Source organism: Protopterus annectens, chromosome 1.part2 (assembly GCF_019279795.1).
Source record: "Protopterus annectens isolate FY-2018-M chromosome 1.part2, PAN1.0, whole genome shotgun sequence".
In the NCBI taxonomy this organism is placed as follows: domain Eukaryota; kingdom Metazoa; phylum Chordata; order Ceratodontiformes; family Protopteridae; genus Protopterus; species Protopterus annectens.
Genome location: NC_056727.1, coordinates 89,470,624 through 89,486,023, shown reverse-complemented (window position 1 = coordinate 89,486,023; position 15,400 = coordinate 89,470,624). Strand labels below are relative to the sequence as shown.

Here is a 15,400-nt window from a genome sequence, read left to right as displayed (position 1 = left end):
GTAATCAGGGGCTGCGTAGGTGCCTCGCTGAGAACTGGACCACGTGTAGTCAGCTTTGACGTGGTGTCAGTAGAGGCCGCGGACCTCGAGTGTCGGTCCTTGTCTTTGCGTTTTTTAGACAAAACCTGAGTCGGAGTATCCGACAACATAGTATAGTTAAATGTTTTCCCAAAATAATGCTGGGCAAACTCCGCCCGACGCTTAATAGTGCTTGAATGTAGCACAAAAACGACAGACCGAGACGTCGTGGTCTGTGCCTAGTACCTAAACAAGGTATACAGAGGGAATGGAAATCCTTATGCGGTATTTGCTTCCCACAAGAAATACAATTATTAACTTTGTCTGACATCGGTCTGAGGCGAGAAAAAGTTTCCCCAATGGGGTACTTAGCTTTTAAGACGACTTCGGTTCCAAATTTTTTGTAATCTCAGGAGCTGGCCGACCGGCACTTGCGAACTGCTTCTGCTTCGGGCACCACGCGGCAAAAAAGACTGAAGAAAATGGTGTCGGTTGGCTCTTTTATACCCCTGTCGCACTGACGTCAGGGAAGAAGCGACGACAACCGACGTCGGACCTAGACTTTGGAATTCGGCCGACCGAGGACCCGCCTGACGGCAGGAGAACCCATCTGTTATGACTGCAGCTGTATGCACGATGAACATCCTTGTTTATTGTCAGCAAAGGATACAAACAATTGGTCTGATTTTCTAAGGTCTTTGGTCCTGTGTAAATAAAAACATAATTGTCTATGAACATCCAATTGGTGGAATCTATACTCTGCCTTATTGCCTTAATTGGGGAAGAACACAGGAAGCTCAATGGACTGATTTAAGTTATACTCTGAACATACCTTTAGGAAGAAGGAAGGATTGGTCCTAAGACAGACTCTATCATTGTGAAAAGTGAGATATGGTGGGCGAATAGACAAAGCATGTAATTCAGAAACCTTTCTAGCTGAGGTTATAGCAACCAAGAAGAGGGTTTTCCAAGACAGAAATTTCAGGGACAAGATGCTGGTTTAAAAGGTGGAAAAACCAAAGAAGCTAAAACCAAGTTTAGTTCTGGAAGGGGGGGGGGGTTCTCTTACCGGGGGCTGTAAAAGAGTTGTATCTCGTAAGAATGCTCTGCACAACTTATGGGAATTGATGTTAGAACCGAAGATGGCAGCTAGTTGGACCCTAATAGTAGCTGTAGCTGCCCCTCTTTCGAAGGTTTCGGCCAGAAAATCAAGAATCCTGTGAACAGGAGCAGTGAAGAGATCAATGTCATTACTCTTCGCCCAATAAGAGAACCCCTTCCATTTGCTAGTGTAAAGCCTCCTGGTAGTGGGCTTGTGAGAAGACAACAGGAATGTGTTGTACAGCCAGGAAAATGTTTGGGAGCCTGGCTAAGACTGGAAGTGGAGGAACCAAGCAGTCAGCTTGAGAGTTTGGATGGAAGGAGGTAACCCGCCTGACTGATGCATCAGGAGGTCCAGAACAGAGTCCAGTATCCAAGGCTCCAGTTGAAGATGATGGTGAAGAAACTGGAACCATATCTGATGAGGCCAGTAAGAAGCAATGAGGATGAGTTTGCAACCCACTGACTTTGCTTTCTGAAGTATCTTTGGAATTAGAGGGAAAGGTGGAAAGGCATAGAGTAGTCCCGGAGGCCAATCTTGAACAAGTGCATCCCTGGGTGAATGTTCCAGAGGGGGGACTATGGAGAAGTAGCTGCTGCATTTGTTGTTGATGGGAGTGGCAAAAAGATCGCAGCATGGCTGGCCCCATTTGCGAAAAATCAAGTCTGCAACTTCTTGGTTCAGGGACTACTTGTGAAGCATGAGGATAGCCCTGCTGTGCCTGTCCTCTATCATGTTGGATTTTCTGGGAATGTGCATCGCAATCAGAAAAAGATGGGAAGACATTGCCCACTGCCATACTCAAAGAGCCTCCCGACACAAGGAGTAAGATCTGGTACCGCCCTACTTGTTGATGTACCATACCACTGACGTATTGTCTGTCTATATTGCAATGGTCCCGGTAGGTACAGAGTCTTGAAGTGCTTGCAATACCAAAAGCACCACTCTCATCTCTAGAACACTGATGTGCAAATGGTACTCGTGAGGTTGCCACATTCCTTGGACAGTCTGTCCCAGATAATGTCCCCCCTCACCCTATCTGGGAGGCATCTGTGATCACTGTGGCTACAGGATGGGGGTCTAGAAAGGGTCTGCCCATAGTAACCTGGGGGGAGACAAGCCACCATACTAAGTTCTTTTTGCAAGTTTCCATGATCAAGATCATGTGCGACATTGGTAAATCCTGGAAAGACCACTCAATGACAAGAAGCCACTGCAGAATCCGCATGTAGAAACGTGCCAAAGGAACTAGTGTAATTGCAGCAGCCATTCAGCCCAAGACTTGTAAAACTTCTCTTGCCTGAACTCTCATCTTCTTTATGAGAAACAAAACTTGCTGACGAATGGCTGACACCCTGTCTTGAGGTAGTTTTGCTATCATGCGTCTTGTATCTAACTCTGCCCCTATAAAGGTAACAGACTGACAAGGCAACACGGCAGACTTTTCGCAGTTTATGGTGATGCCTAGCTGGGAACAAGTTTGGATTGTGTAGTCTCATGCTTTGATCAGTTGATGCTCAGTGGTAGCAGTGAGGAGCCAGTCGTCTAGATATGGAAACACCTGGAATCCTAGACCCCTCAGGTGAGCCGTGACCACTGCCATACACTTGAACACCCTGGTGGCTGTGGTGAGACCAAAGGGCAGGGCTCTGAACTGGCAATGACTGGCTCCCAGCCGGAAGCATAGGAGGAATCTCCTGGATTGCCTGTCCATTTTTATGTGGTAGTATGCGTCCTGGAGATCTATGGAGCACATCCAATTGTCCTGACCCAAGAAGGGAAGAATGGACTGCAGTGTTACCATCCGGAACTTCGTCTTTTTTACCAATTTGTTTAGCTTGCTGAGATCCAAAATGGGTCTTCAGTCCCCTGTCTTTTGTGGAACTAAAAAGAACCTCGAGTTCTCGATCCAATTTGGTCTGCAGGGATGGCTCTTTTTTCTAGCAGTCTTTGTACCTCTAGGATTGCGTGATCCCGAAGACAGGGTGGAACATCTGGGATAGAATGTTTTTCTTTTGAGGGGGGTAACTGAGAAAAAGGAATTTTGTAGCCCCTGCATATTATCGACAGTACCCATGTTTCTCTTGTGATAGTTTGACAAGCTGCTAGGTACTGTGATAGTCTGCCCCCGGCTGCCTCAAGAGGCGGACAGTCAGGCCTCCCTTCAGGAGTGCTGGAAGGGCCTAGCAGAGAATGTATCTCTGTCACTCTGCTGCGAGGGTGGCGTCTTCCATTGTTTCCCCCTCTGCCCCTAGGGTAAAAATCTCTACGCGTGTCAGGCGAAGCTCCCTGGGATTTTCAGAACCACATCTTTCCACTCTTCTGACATTTAGGATCGGGTCTATATGGAATGAAAAAATGGACTTCAACAGCACAGAGAGTCTTGCCATCATGTTCACCTGGTGAGAGTCTCTTTTACCTGAGGCCCGAACAAGGACGAGCCATCGAAGGGGGTATTGGTAAATGAAGACTTGAAAGGCTCCGCAAACTGACAAAGGCGCATCCAGGAGTGTCTCCGCAAAGCTACTCCGGTACCTGCTGCCCTACTCGCTCCATCTGTCACATAAGAAATGAGCCTCATGGTGGAGTTAACCACTGAGGTCAAGGTTGCAAGCTGGGAAGCCGCCCTGTTCACAACTCCCTCAGCTGTAGGATCTGGCAGGTATCTCTTAACTCCCTCAGGAGATTCCTCTGAGGTCGTGTGAAGTGTGACAAGTAATTCAGTGACCTGAGAGTAAAGGACGCTGAAGAAAACATAAGCTTCCCATACCTGTCCATCATACGAGACTCCTTGTTCGGTGGATGGACAGATGAAGTTTCCACAAGTTCCTTCTTGGTGGCTGTTGCCACCACCATGGCATCAACAGGGATCCCTTTGGAAAGGAAGGGCTTATCCTCGGGAGCAGTAATAAATTTATTTGGTCTTCTCGAAACTGGTTCCATGGTCTCTGGAGCGCTCCACGCCTTTCAACTCATTACAGACAAAACTGGGTCAAAAGGCAGACACACCCAAGAGGTGGAAGGTCGGGAACCAAATGCATCCAGGTAGACAGACTTATCCTCAGAAGGGGCTAGGGGCTTCCAGCCACCTCTCTGTCTAAGGATTTCCAAGATGTCTGAAAAGGAGACATCCTCAAAGGGGGACCCTTCCGATTCATCCACGTCTGTGTCTGAAGTGATAGACACAGGGGAGTCTAGATGCTTCCTCTTACATCTTTTCTTCCAAGGGACCTCCTCCGAATGTTCGAGGGAGGTTTCAGAAGAGGTGGGGTCGCCCAATGGGGCATCCTGGGGCACAGATTCCCTACACTTGGAGGCAGGATGAGTGTCAAAGGCAGGCACAGGCACCGAGGGAGAAGGAGCCAATGGAGCAGAGGGTAGAGCAGTCTCAGGAGACAGCATGCTCCTCATCACCTCGAAGGTGCCACGATCCCGAGTCAAAGGAGCACCCGGCCCCAAAGAGCCCAGGGATCTCCTGCGAACCGAGAGCGATGGCTCCGAGGCTGATGTTGGAGCCGAGCTCACCTGCACCGAAGCTCCGAGAGGGAGAGTGGGGTCGGACAAGGGTCCGATGCCGAGCTTCGGTGCCCAAATCCCTCGACAGACAGACATCGAGGAGATCAGAGCAGGCGTCGGAACCAATAAAGGAGAAGTAACCAGAGCCGACAGTTCCACCACCACGATCTCCATGCACTCCGGCTGCGAGCTCAAGTGAGCTGGAGAAGGAACCAATGGAGAAGCTGGTTGGGCTGAAGTTGCCAATTCCTTATGGGTTGGGCTCGATCGTAATTTAGCAAGTCCCTGTGACTTGAGAAGCCTATTGACCACTCTGTCCACGTCATGATCTGAAAGCCTGGAGGACCGAAAGGAGTGCGAAAAGGACCGGTGACTGCCCGCTCCAGGTTGAAGTAAAGGAGATTGTGGAGCAGAGTGTACCAGCTCCAAAGAAGGAGACCTTGTTCTCTTATGGGTCCGGACTGGCTCTGAGGACACAGATGGAGCTGCCGGAGACTTAGCTTTGTTGGAACCAATGCTGGGAACTGACAGAACCGAAGGTTTTTCAGTGGATTTTGTCTGTTCCGAACTGATGGCTTAGTGTGTTTTTCGGACACTACCTGGCTGAGGACCCTGAGACGAAGAATCTTGAGGGTTCTTCAGAAGGCCACACAATTAGCTTATTTTTTCTCTCCTGCAGGACTCTGGAGCTGAAAGCATGACAGATCGAGCAAGAGTCCTGCAGGTGAACAGCCCCTAAACAATATACACAACTCGTGTACCCATCTGTAAGGGACATTTTTTGGCAACACAAGTTGCATTTTTTGAACCCAGAGGGTTTTGACTCTGGACATAGTGGATAATTGACAGAAAATAAATTCTTCACAGCACTAGAAAAAACAAAGCTATAAGCTAACAGCACGCAACAACTAAATACTACAAGGCTGTAATGGCTAGCCCAAACAATAACGGAAAAACTTTATTTTTCTTTTAGAAGGAAAAAGGGGGAGAGCCTCTAAGTTAAAATGCGACTCCCCCAATAGGAGAGCCTCTAACTTAAACAGCTATTCCAGAAAGGGTGGGGAAAAAGAAGAAAGTACATTTTTGTACCTGCCATAAATGTAGATGTCCGAAAGATATGCAACTGCAGTCATAACATATGGGTTGTCCTGCCTCAGGCAGCCCTCGGTCGGCCGGATTCCAAAGTCTGGGTCCGGCGTCGGCTGGTGTCGCCTCCTCTCCGACTTCAGAACGGCTGGAGTATAAAGGCATTGGCCGACGCCATTTTCTTCAGTGTTTCTTGCCCCAGATGCCAGGTGCCCTCCAAGGAAGGCTAAATTTGGTGAATGGATAAACAATTCCAGACATTCACAACAGTAATAAACAGATACACCATAAAAGATACCCCCAGCTAATAGGAATAGGGGTAGTGGACCCAAAAAGAAAATTGCAGAGGGGTAGGAGGGAAGGAAAATCCGACTGCAGTTGCACATCTATCGGACATCTACATTTATGGTAGGTACAAAACTGTACTATGTCCTTCAAGAATGCAACTGCATATGGGTTGAATACCATAGCCAAGCTGGGGGTGGTTGGAACTAATAAAGGGTTGGTGTAGCTAAAATGCCCTGCAGGACTGCCGAAGCAAAGTCTGCTCGGGATCTGGAGTATAAAGGCAGGTTGTAATGCTTGGTAAATGTATGCACGGAGCTCCATGTAGCAGCCTCTAGAATGTCCTTTGTAGCCACTCCTCTTAGGAAAGCTGTGGATGTGGCTATAGCTCTGGTGGAGTGTGGCCTAATATTGGCTGGCACACCTTTTCCATGAAAGGAATAGCAGAATCTGATGCAGTGTCCAATCCATTTTGAAATTGTTTGTTTGGAGATTGCTTTTCCTTGAACTCCAGCAGCATAGGCTACGAACAGTTGGTCAGACTTTCTGGTGGTCTTTGTTCTGTCCAAGTAGTAGCGTAGTTGTCTGTGTATGTCCAAAGTATGCAGCAGCTTTTCCCCCTTGTTTTGAGGATTGGGGAAGAATGTAGGCAGTTGAATGGCTTGATTTAGAGACACCCTGGAAATTACTTTTGGCATGAAAGAAGGATTGGTCCTTAGAGAGACTCTGTCCTGATGAAAAATGAGAAAGGGAGGTACTGCCATGAGTGCCTGTATCTCCGAGACTCTTCTTGCTGATGTTACTGCCAGTAGGAAAACCGTTTTCCAGGAGAGAAATTGCATTTCTGAAGATGCTGCTGGTTCGAAGGGAGGAAGAGTTAATGTTTCCAAGACGAAATTGAGGTCCCATGCAGGTACTGGTGGTTTTCTGGGAGGTTTGATATTCTTTATCCCTCTTAGGAACTGTCTTAGCAAGGGATGTGAGAACACAGGTGGATCACAATTGTATTTTGCTGAGATTGTTGAAGCGTGAATCTTTATAGAAGAATATGAGAAACCAGTATGAAACATTTCTGCCAAGTATTCTAATATCTGAGGTATGCTCAATACTGTTGCATCCTGACCCTTGTTGGCATTCCAGATGATGAATCTCTTCCAATTGGCTGAATAGGTCTTTCTGGTGGAAGGTCTGCGTGCTTCCAGTAAAATCTCTTGAACTTCTTTGGAAAGAGATATCGGAAGGAGTTATGGTAACCGCCAGGCTGTCAGATGCAATGTTTGCAGGTTTTGATGAACAGTCCTGTAATTGTGCTGGGTTAGAAGCAGAGGCCACGGTTTGGTCCGAGTTATGCTCAACAGCAATGGGTACCAGTGCTGCCTTGGCCAGTCTGGAGCTATCAAAATGCCTGTTGGCTGTTCTGCTTTGATCTTCAGTATCACCTTGGTCAGCAGTGGTAGAGGAGGGAATGCATAAATTGTTAGGGAATTCCAGCTGAAGGAGAGAGCATCCGTTTTCCAGGCTAGAGGATGGGGAGTTCTTGTACAAAACTTTTCCAGGTGACGGTTTAGGTGAGAAGCAAAAAGATCTATGTCCGGTCTTCCCCATGCCCTTGTTATTTGTGAGAAAATGTGAGGATGCAGCATCCATTCGTGCGGATCCCAGAAATTTCTGCTCAGCTTGTCCGCCAGAACGTTGTCCTTGCCTGGCACAAACTGGGATTGCAAGTGGATCTTCAGACTCAGGGACTTTTCCCAAAGAATCATTGTTAATCTGCAGAGGGGATAAGAATGAGTGCCTCCCTGCTTGTTTATATACCACATAACAGTGGTGTTGTCTGTCCTTATTAGCAACTGTTCTTGTTGAAGTGATTTTTCGAAAGTCTCGATTGCACGTATCACTGCCAACATCTCTTTTTGATTTATGTGCAGATGCCTTTCCCTTGGGTTCCATTGCCCTTGAATGCATCTGTCCTCCATGTGCGCCCCCCATCCATGATCCGAGGAGTCTGTTGTAATGATTTGACCTGCTTGAGGTTTGTTGAAAGACATGCCTTTGTTTAACTGACTTGCTTGAGCCCACCACAAAAATTCCCTTTGCAGACATGGAATAAGTGGAATTACGTCCTCTAGGCTTTGGCTGTGTTGGGACCATAAGCTCTTTAAGTACCATTGCAGCTTTCTCATATGAAGTCTTGCCAAAGGTACCAGAAGAATGCAAGATGCCATGAACCCCAGGGCCTGCAGGATTTTCCTTGCAGTCAGCTGGGAGAGCTTTGCTAGGCCTTTGAAATACTCTGGTAACTGCTCTTGTTTTTCTTCTGTGAGAAAGGCCATTTGTGTTTCTGTGTCCAGTTTGGCTCCTAGGAAAACAATCTGTTGGGATGGCAGTAGTCTTGATTTTTGAACGTTGACTGTGTATCCCAAGGCCTGTAGTAATTGAATGACATAGTCCAAGTTTGTTATTAAGGTTTGTTTGTTGTCTGCTTGTATCAGGCAGTCGTCCAGGTAGGGGTATATTTGAATCCCCTGGAGTCTGCAGTGTGCCACTACTGATGCCAGGCATTTCGTGAACACTCTGGGCGCAGTAGATAAGCCAAACGGCAATGCTGAGAATGGATAATGCTCTGTCCCTGCAAGAAATCTGAGGTATCTTCTGCAACTGTGTCTGATTGGGACATGCAGGTATGCCTCCTTGAGGTCCAGAGTGACCAGCCAAGACCCCTTGCCCAGCATGGGAAGGAGTTGCTGTAACGTCAGCATTTTGAACTTTGGCACAATGAGAAAAGTATTTAGAGTAGACAAGTCCAGTATAGGCCTCCATTTGTTTTCTTTTCTTGGAACAAGGAACAGTCTTGAATAAAATCCCTGGCCTTGTTCCTGAGGAGGGACCTTTTCTATTGCTTTTATTCTTAGCAGCTTTGAAACTTGACTGAGTGCCTCTGCCCTTTGATGATATGGCAGGTTTGGCATGCCTTGTCTTATTGGTAAAGTATGGAAGTGGAATCTGTAACCTTTGTCTATTAAATCCAGAATCCAGTTGTCCTTGGTTAAGATATGCCAGTTCTTTGAGAATAAGGATAATTTTCCGCCTAAAGGTGCTTCTCTTTGAGCTTTGGTAGGCGGCATGAAAGTCAAGTCATTGTGATTGTCCTTGTGGTGCAGCTGGGCTGCCTGCGCCACTTCTTTGATTTGGTGGTTGCCATTGGCGGCCCCTGTAGGAGCCTCGGTATTGCCCTCTACCTCGAGCACGCCTGTTTTTTCCCCTTTGAAACTTGTCAGTGTCTGGAAAGGACCAATTCTTTGAAGGCCAATTCCTGCTGAATCTGGGTGGCTGAACCTGGAGGAAATCTTTGACTGTCTGAACTGATTTAGCCTTTTCCTCAAATGTCTTCAACACATCTTGTGCATTAGCACCAAAAAGCTTCTGTTTTTCCAGAGGTGCATCAAGTAACTTTACTTTAACATGGTCTGGCAGTGGCTGTTCTTTTAACCAAGCATGTCTACGTATAACAGCCCCTGTCATAGCTGCCCTACATGAAGCCTCCAATGCATCATAACCACACTGAAGAAAATGATTGCTAACCTGCTGAGTATTATGGACCAGATCCTGCAATGCCTTTCTATCAATTGACTCAGGAGAGGCTAGCTTTTTCTGTAAATCATCCAGTAAATAATCCTGGTACTGAAACATATGAAAAAGGCAGTTAAGTGACCTCATGGCAAGGGTGGTAGAGGTATAAACTTTTTTACCCCATCTCTCCAGGGACCTTGCTTCCCTATCCGCTGGCAGTGGATTCTTGGCTGAGGAAGTAGCCACTCCTTTGGGGCCCTGTGAAATAGTTTCAAGATCCACAGAGTGGGCCTTAAAGAGATGCTTGTGAGTGTCAGGGACTCTGTAATATCTGTCTGGCTTGACAGGAGCAGGAGGGAGAGAATCAGGATTAGCACTGGAGTCGGAGAAAACATCATCCAGGACATCCATAACTGGAGTGATAGCTAAAGGTCTGTGCTGGGGTAACTTGAGGAAAGTACGTAGCCTTTTCCTAGAATCAGAAAATTCCTGACCCTGCCACTTAAAATGCTCCCTCATAGAGTGGAGGACTTCACCGAACGAAAAATCCTCTGGAGGAGAGGCAGAGGGAATTGACTCCTCAGCATCAGAGTCCTCATAGGCCTGGAAAGATTCTTCTTGGGTATCTGAATGCTCAGAATCCCCAGAGGCTTCATCTGAAGAGAGGTTGTCAGCCTGCTCAGTTCTAGGCCTTTTCTCTGCAGGCGGCTGAGAACCTCTGTCTGGGTGAGGCGGAGACCCCCTGATAAGAGAGATCAGATCTGCAGCAAGAGACATGATCTGTTTATCAGAAGAAGGGGCCTGGGCAGAAGGTTTAGGATGGGCCTTGGCCTGGCTGGCGGCCTTAGCACGTGTAAAGGCCTTGATGGACATGGATACAGGAGGCCTAGCTGCCCCACGTGCAGGAGTAACCTTGTCCACGGGAATGGTGTCGGGTAGATCCAGAACTTCGGTTTCTGGAGGAAAATCAATAACCGGCACCGGTGTAGTCTCCGGGACCGAAGGACGTGTTACCGCTGTGTCGGCCTGGAGCGGTTGAATTACCGCTTCCGAAGGGACCGAAGCACTCACGGAGGGCTTAGGAGAAATATCGGTAGAGGACGCGGGCCGCGGATGTCGGTCCTGGTCATTTCGTTTTTTGGTAATTTGTGCTGTCGGTTGTTCCGACGGCATGATATAAGCGAAGGATTCGCCGAAAAAGTCTTCGGCAAATTCTACCCGACGCCTGAGAGTGCGCTTATTAAAGCAAGCACAGGCAGCACAGGCCGAGACGTCGTGGTCTGGGCCCAGGCAAGGGAGGCAGTAAGAATGGAAGTCCTTATGAGGTATTTGTTTACCACAAGACAAACAATTATTAACTTTCTCAATTTGTTCTGACATCGGCTGAGGCAAGAAAAAATGTTCCCCAACGTGGTACTTAGTTTTTAGATGACTTCGGTAACTGAAAACACAGGAGCTGACCGACTGGCACTTGCGAACTGCTTCTGCTTAGGGCACCGCGCGGCAAGAAAGACTGAAGAAGATGGCGTCTGCCAATGCCTTTATACTCCAGCCGTTCTGACGTCGGAGAGGAGGCGACACCAGCCGACGCCGGACCCAGACTTTGGAATCCGGCCGACCGAGGGCTGCCTGAGGCAGGACAACCCATATGTTATGACTGCAGTTGCATTCTTGAAGGACATCCCTCTAATTTAAACGGGCTCGAAGGGGAAGCAAGGCCTGAGGAGAAAACAATGGCCAAAAACACCCACAAGAAGAAGAGGAAGGGGTCGTTAGACTAACAGGGGATAGTATACGCTCTAACGAGTCAGATGAACAACAAAAACCTGAGAATGACAACAATATAGTGTAAAAAGCACAAAGTAATTAGCTTGAACCAGTAGTCGCAATCTCAGAGTTGGCGCGGAGGATCGGCTCCGAACCCAACCAGCAAAAACGAAGGTGAGATGGGACAACATAACATCACCATCTTCCACCTCTAGCAGCAACACACACTCAAATAATGCCTATCTGGCCTTTAGATTTTTACAGATTCTTTAAACACCTTTATCTCCCTCCACCGAGTCCACCCTCACCTCTCTACCTTCCTCATTCCTCCTACTCATATGCATTTTTCTTTGTGCACATATTATATTTGCAGATATGTAGCACAGCTGTAGTCTTAACACACTGTAATCAAACATCCTTTTTGTAGATACTAAGAGGTACTAAAATACTTGATTTTGCAAGTTCTGCTTAAAGTAGCTTTACTTTATTCGATTATCCAGGATAATTTGTAAAATTGTTCTCTTTTGTCCTTTGAAAAGAGAACTCTACCTTGATCAGCAAATTAAAAATAAAATATTTCAAATATAGGCAGAGTAACACACGCAGAAAGGAATATGTTGCGAGGAAGAACCAACTAATGAAAATATGTGTACACTACGCTATCTTCTCCACACCAAAATAGAGGAAACACAGTATACACAGCAGGAACAGCCAAAATATACAGGCAGAGTAACACAGCAAAAATAAAAATGAAGAAAAAGATACTTTGGAGACATAAATTAGAGCTTTTACAGAAGCAAATGTAGTTCTGTGAGATCACTTAAAATGCGTGCATGCAAAGAAATCTGTGTTTGTGTGCATGTGTAAAATACATACTTGCACAAAGATCTGGAGATGCATAACTCGAGTTTCTTTCTACAGAAGAAGCTGCAGTTTTATTTCCAGGTGTGATATTCCTAAAGGAAAAAAAAAAGTCAGAGTCACAAGCTACTCAATACCGTTCATCCTTTCATATTTTAGCACTTTTACAGGAATTACAGGAATCTTTAATTTCATTAAATGCTGTGCAGCTATGAGATATACAACGGAAATATGCACTGACTACAACTCTGACGACTGGAGCTCGTACTCTGGAAGAAACTGGTAGGGAGGATGATGGCAAGGAGTGGCTAGTGCTGGCTCACCTATCATGCGTGAAGGGAGTAGAAGCAGTTGTCTTAACACCATCAAGCTAGCAAGTGGTGGCTTACAAGCAACACAATAACCAAGGTCTTGGTATGTGGGCTGGGGGATGACAAACTAGTGACAGTAGCTCTCATTACTGTGTGAATGGAAGTATGCATATGCATAGGGATGATCACTTTAGGCCTCCCCAGGGTGACGTGGATGCTAGTATCTGCCAACAGGAGGGGATTAGAGCCTAAAAGGCATGCCCAAGCTTCTAGAATCAGCTTATACTGTTGAGGCACAAACTACTTTCATGGCTGTCTATATGTTGCCTCATCATATGGCCTTCACCTTCATGCTGGGTCTCATCAGTTACATGGGATCAAATGAGCTCAAAGCTGAGCGAGTGGGAATGGCAGTCAGTACTCATGGATAGAAACACCACCAAGAAAACATATCAACAAATGAATACTCACCAAAGTCAAGTAAAGTTAAGTTCCCATAACACTATTACTTTGTGTGTTCTTACGACAAGTTCTTAACAATTTTGTAATTTTTCAGACTAGTCCAGTCTGTTAAACTTTATGTTTTGCATGTACACTTGCATATCACTTCAAATGGTCACAAAGTAATAGGAAACCACAAGAGAGCATAACAGAAATTAATTCACATCTGAAAATGGAGATCTGTAACCTCTTGGTTTCATGAGTTGTGGCTGAACTGTCACAGAGTGACTTAAAATAAAAAACAAAATGGTCTGCAATGCTTTACCACTACAGAAAGAATGTTCAGAAGGTAACTTCCTTAGCTGGCAAACCATGTTAAAATAGATTACGCTCCCATTAATTTCAGGGAAAAACTAAGGTAAGCGCAACGGGGAAAGTAGTAATACCAACTCTGCATTTAAGATGTCATTCATATGCTAGTTATCAGTTGTGCCCTTGTGAATGTGAGCAAAGCACATTCACCATTACACTCAGAGGTAGTCAAGGAAACTGCTGTTTGGCAGTTGGTGCAGAGGACTAAATATATGAGGTGTGTGACTCTGACCAAGTTATTTAGGCAGACAGTGCATCCAGGCAGAGTATGACAAAGGTCTATGTGGATCACTTCTCTACCCTGGTTAAACAAACTACTGTGAATGTAAAAGAAAGGAAGCAAATGATTGATAAATGGTACTCTCAAACTCCATTTAAATCATCTTGACCAGCAGTTTGTTCACTGCCTTTGAATACCTGTCATGACTAGAAGTCTTCCTTCAATGAAGGATTTTGCAAAGACCTGAAGAAGCACCTTGCCTTAGTCCATCAATTTCTTCCTGAGAGAAAAAGAAAGGTCAGTAGAAAAGCAGAATTGCAGGTCAATATGCTCCATATTCTAGGATACAGAAATGTTGCAGATGCATTGGGTGTCTTTATTAAAACCATTGTTTGCTATGGGACTAATTCAAACAGCAATCCACTTCTGAACAAGTGTGGAAACAGCAGCGAAAGCAAAGGGAAAGATGATAATGACACAGCCTTACCAAACATGCTCTAGTCTTTAAAGATATCCAAGTTGCAAGTACTGGTGAAAATATTACAGCACATCATATAGCTGTTTCACAGGCACGAACCTGAAGAATGCCACTAAAGCTGCAATTCCAGTGATAGGTTTTATTTGACCAGTAGAGTTTTTTTTTGCAAAGGTATCTAATGCAGCAAGACAACCATGTAGATAGTTTGCATGGCAATATGTTAACCATGCCTGCTTGTTGCAAAAGAAAAGTACAGTTGTGTACACTTACCATAAATGTAGATGTTCGAGTGTATTCACTGTTGCAGTCATTACATTTGGCTAATCTGCCGGCAGGTTGCCCTCAGTCGGCCTGATTAAAGTCTTGGGTCCTGCGTCGGTTGCTGTCCCTTCTTCCATGATGTCAGGTCGTCAGGGGTATAAAAACATGCATCCGACGCCATTATATCAGTTTTTCTTGCCCCAGATGTCAGGTGCCCCGCTAATGGGGAGCAAATAAAATTAAACACACAAAAATATACCTCCAACCAAAAGCAAATACACCAAAAAGGCTTTTAAGCATAGTAAAAGAAGGTAGAGGTATAGCCAGAGAAAAGTAGGGGGCTGGAGGGAGATTAACCAGGACTGCAACAATGAATACACTCGAACATCTACATTTATGGTAAGTGTACACAACTGTAGTATGTTCTTCGTGTTTCACTGTTGCAGTCATTACATTTGGGTAGATTCCCAAAGCTATGGTTGGGAGGAGGAGTTTATACAGCATTAGGGCCAGCTATAAGGCCCTACAAGACGGCAGTGGTAAAGCCACCTCTGGACTTAAGAGAAAATTGGTAAATTATAATGCTTGGTGAAAGTATGCACATAACTCCAGGTAGCAGCTTCTAGAATATCCCTGGTAGGAACACCTCTGAGAAAGGCTGCAGAAGTAGAAGCAGCCCTAGTGGAGTGAGATCTGATCCCCTGGGGAATAGGTTGTCCATGGTGCTTATAGCAGAAATGAATGCAATGGCTTATCCATTTAGAAATGGTTTGTTTTGAAATAGCCTTCCCCTCTGCCCCTGCAGCAAATGCCACCAGCAATTGTTCAGATTTTCTTCGAGATTTAGTCCTGGGCAAGTAGAATCTAAGTTGTCTGTGCACATCCAAGGAATGCAGAATCTGTTCCCCTTTGTTCTGTGGATTGGGAAAGAAGGTTGGCAAATGAATGGACTGATTAAGAGCCACACTGGAAACCACCTTGGGCATGAAGGATGGATTGGTCCTCAGAGATACCCTGTCCGCATGAAAGATGATGAAAGGCTCCACTGCCATAAGGGCTTGTAATTCAGATATCCTTCTAGCTGAAGTGATTGCTAAAAGGAAGGCTGTTTT

At 45.8% G+C, this 15,400-nt stretch overlaps 1 protein-coding gene across 1 annotated transcript in view; it reads right to left on the bottom strand.

The window, feature by feature from the left end:
- PAPOLG (poly(A) polymerase gamma) overlaps positions 1-15,400 on the bottom strand; it is a gene marked incomplete in the record, with an annotated part of 1,229,485 nt that overhangs the window by 390,341 nt on the left and 823,744 nt on the right. Inside the window, 1 exon segment of the mRNA XM_044054963.1 lies at positions 12,221-12,300. Coding sequence (XP_043910898.1) covers positions 12,221-12,300 — 80 coding nt within the window.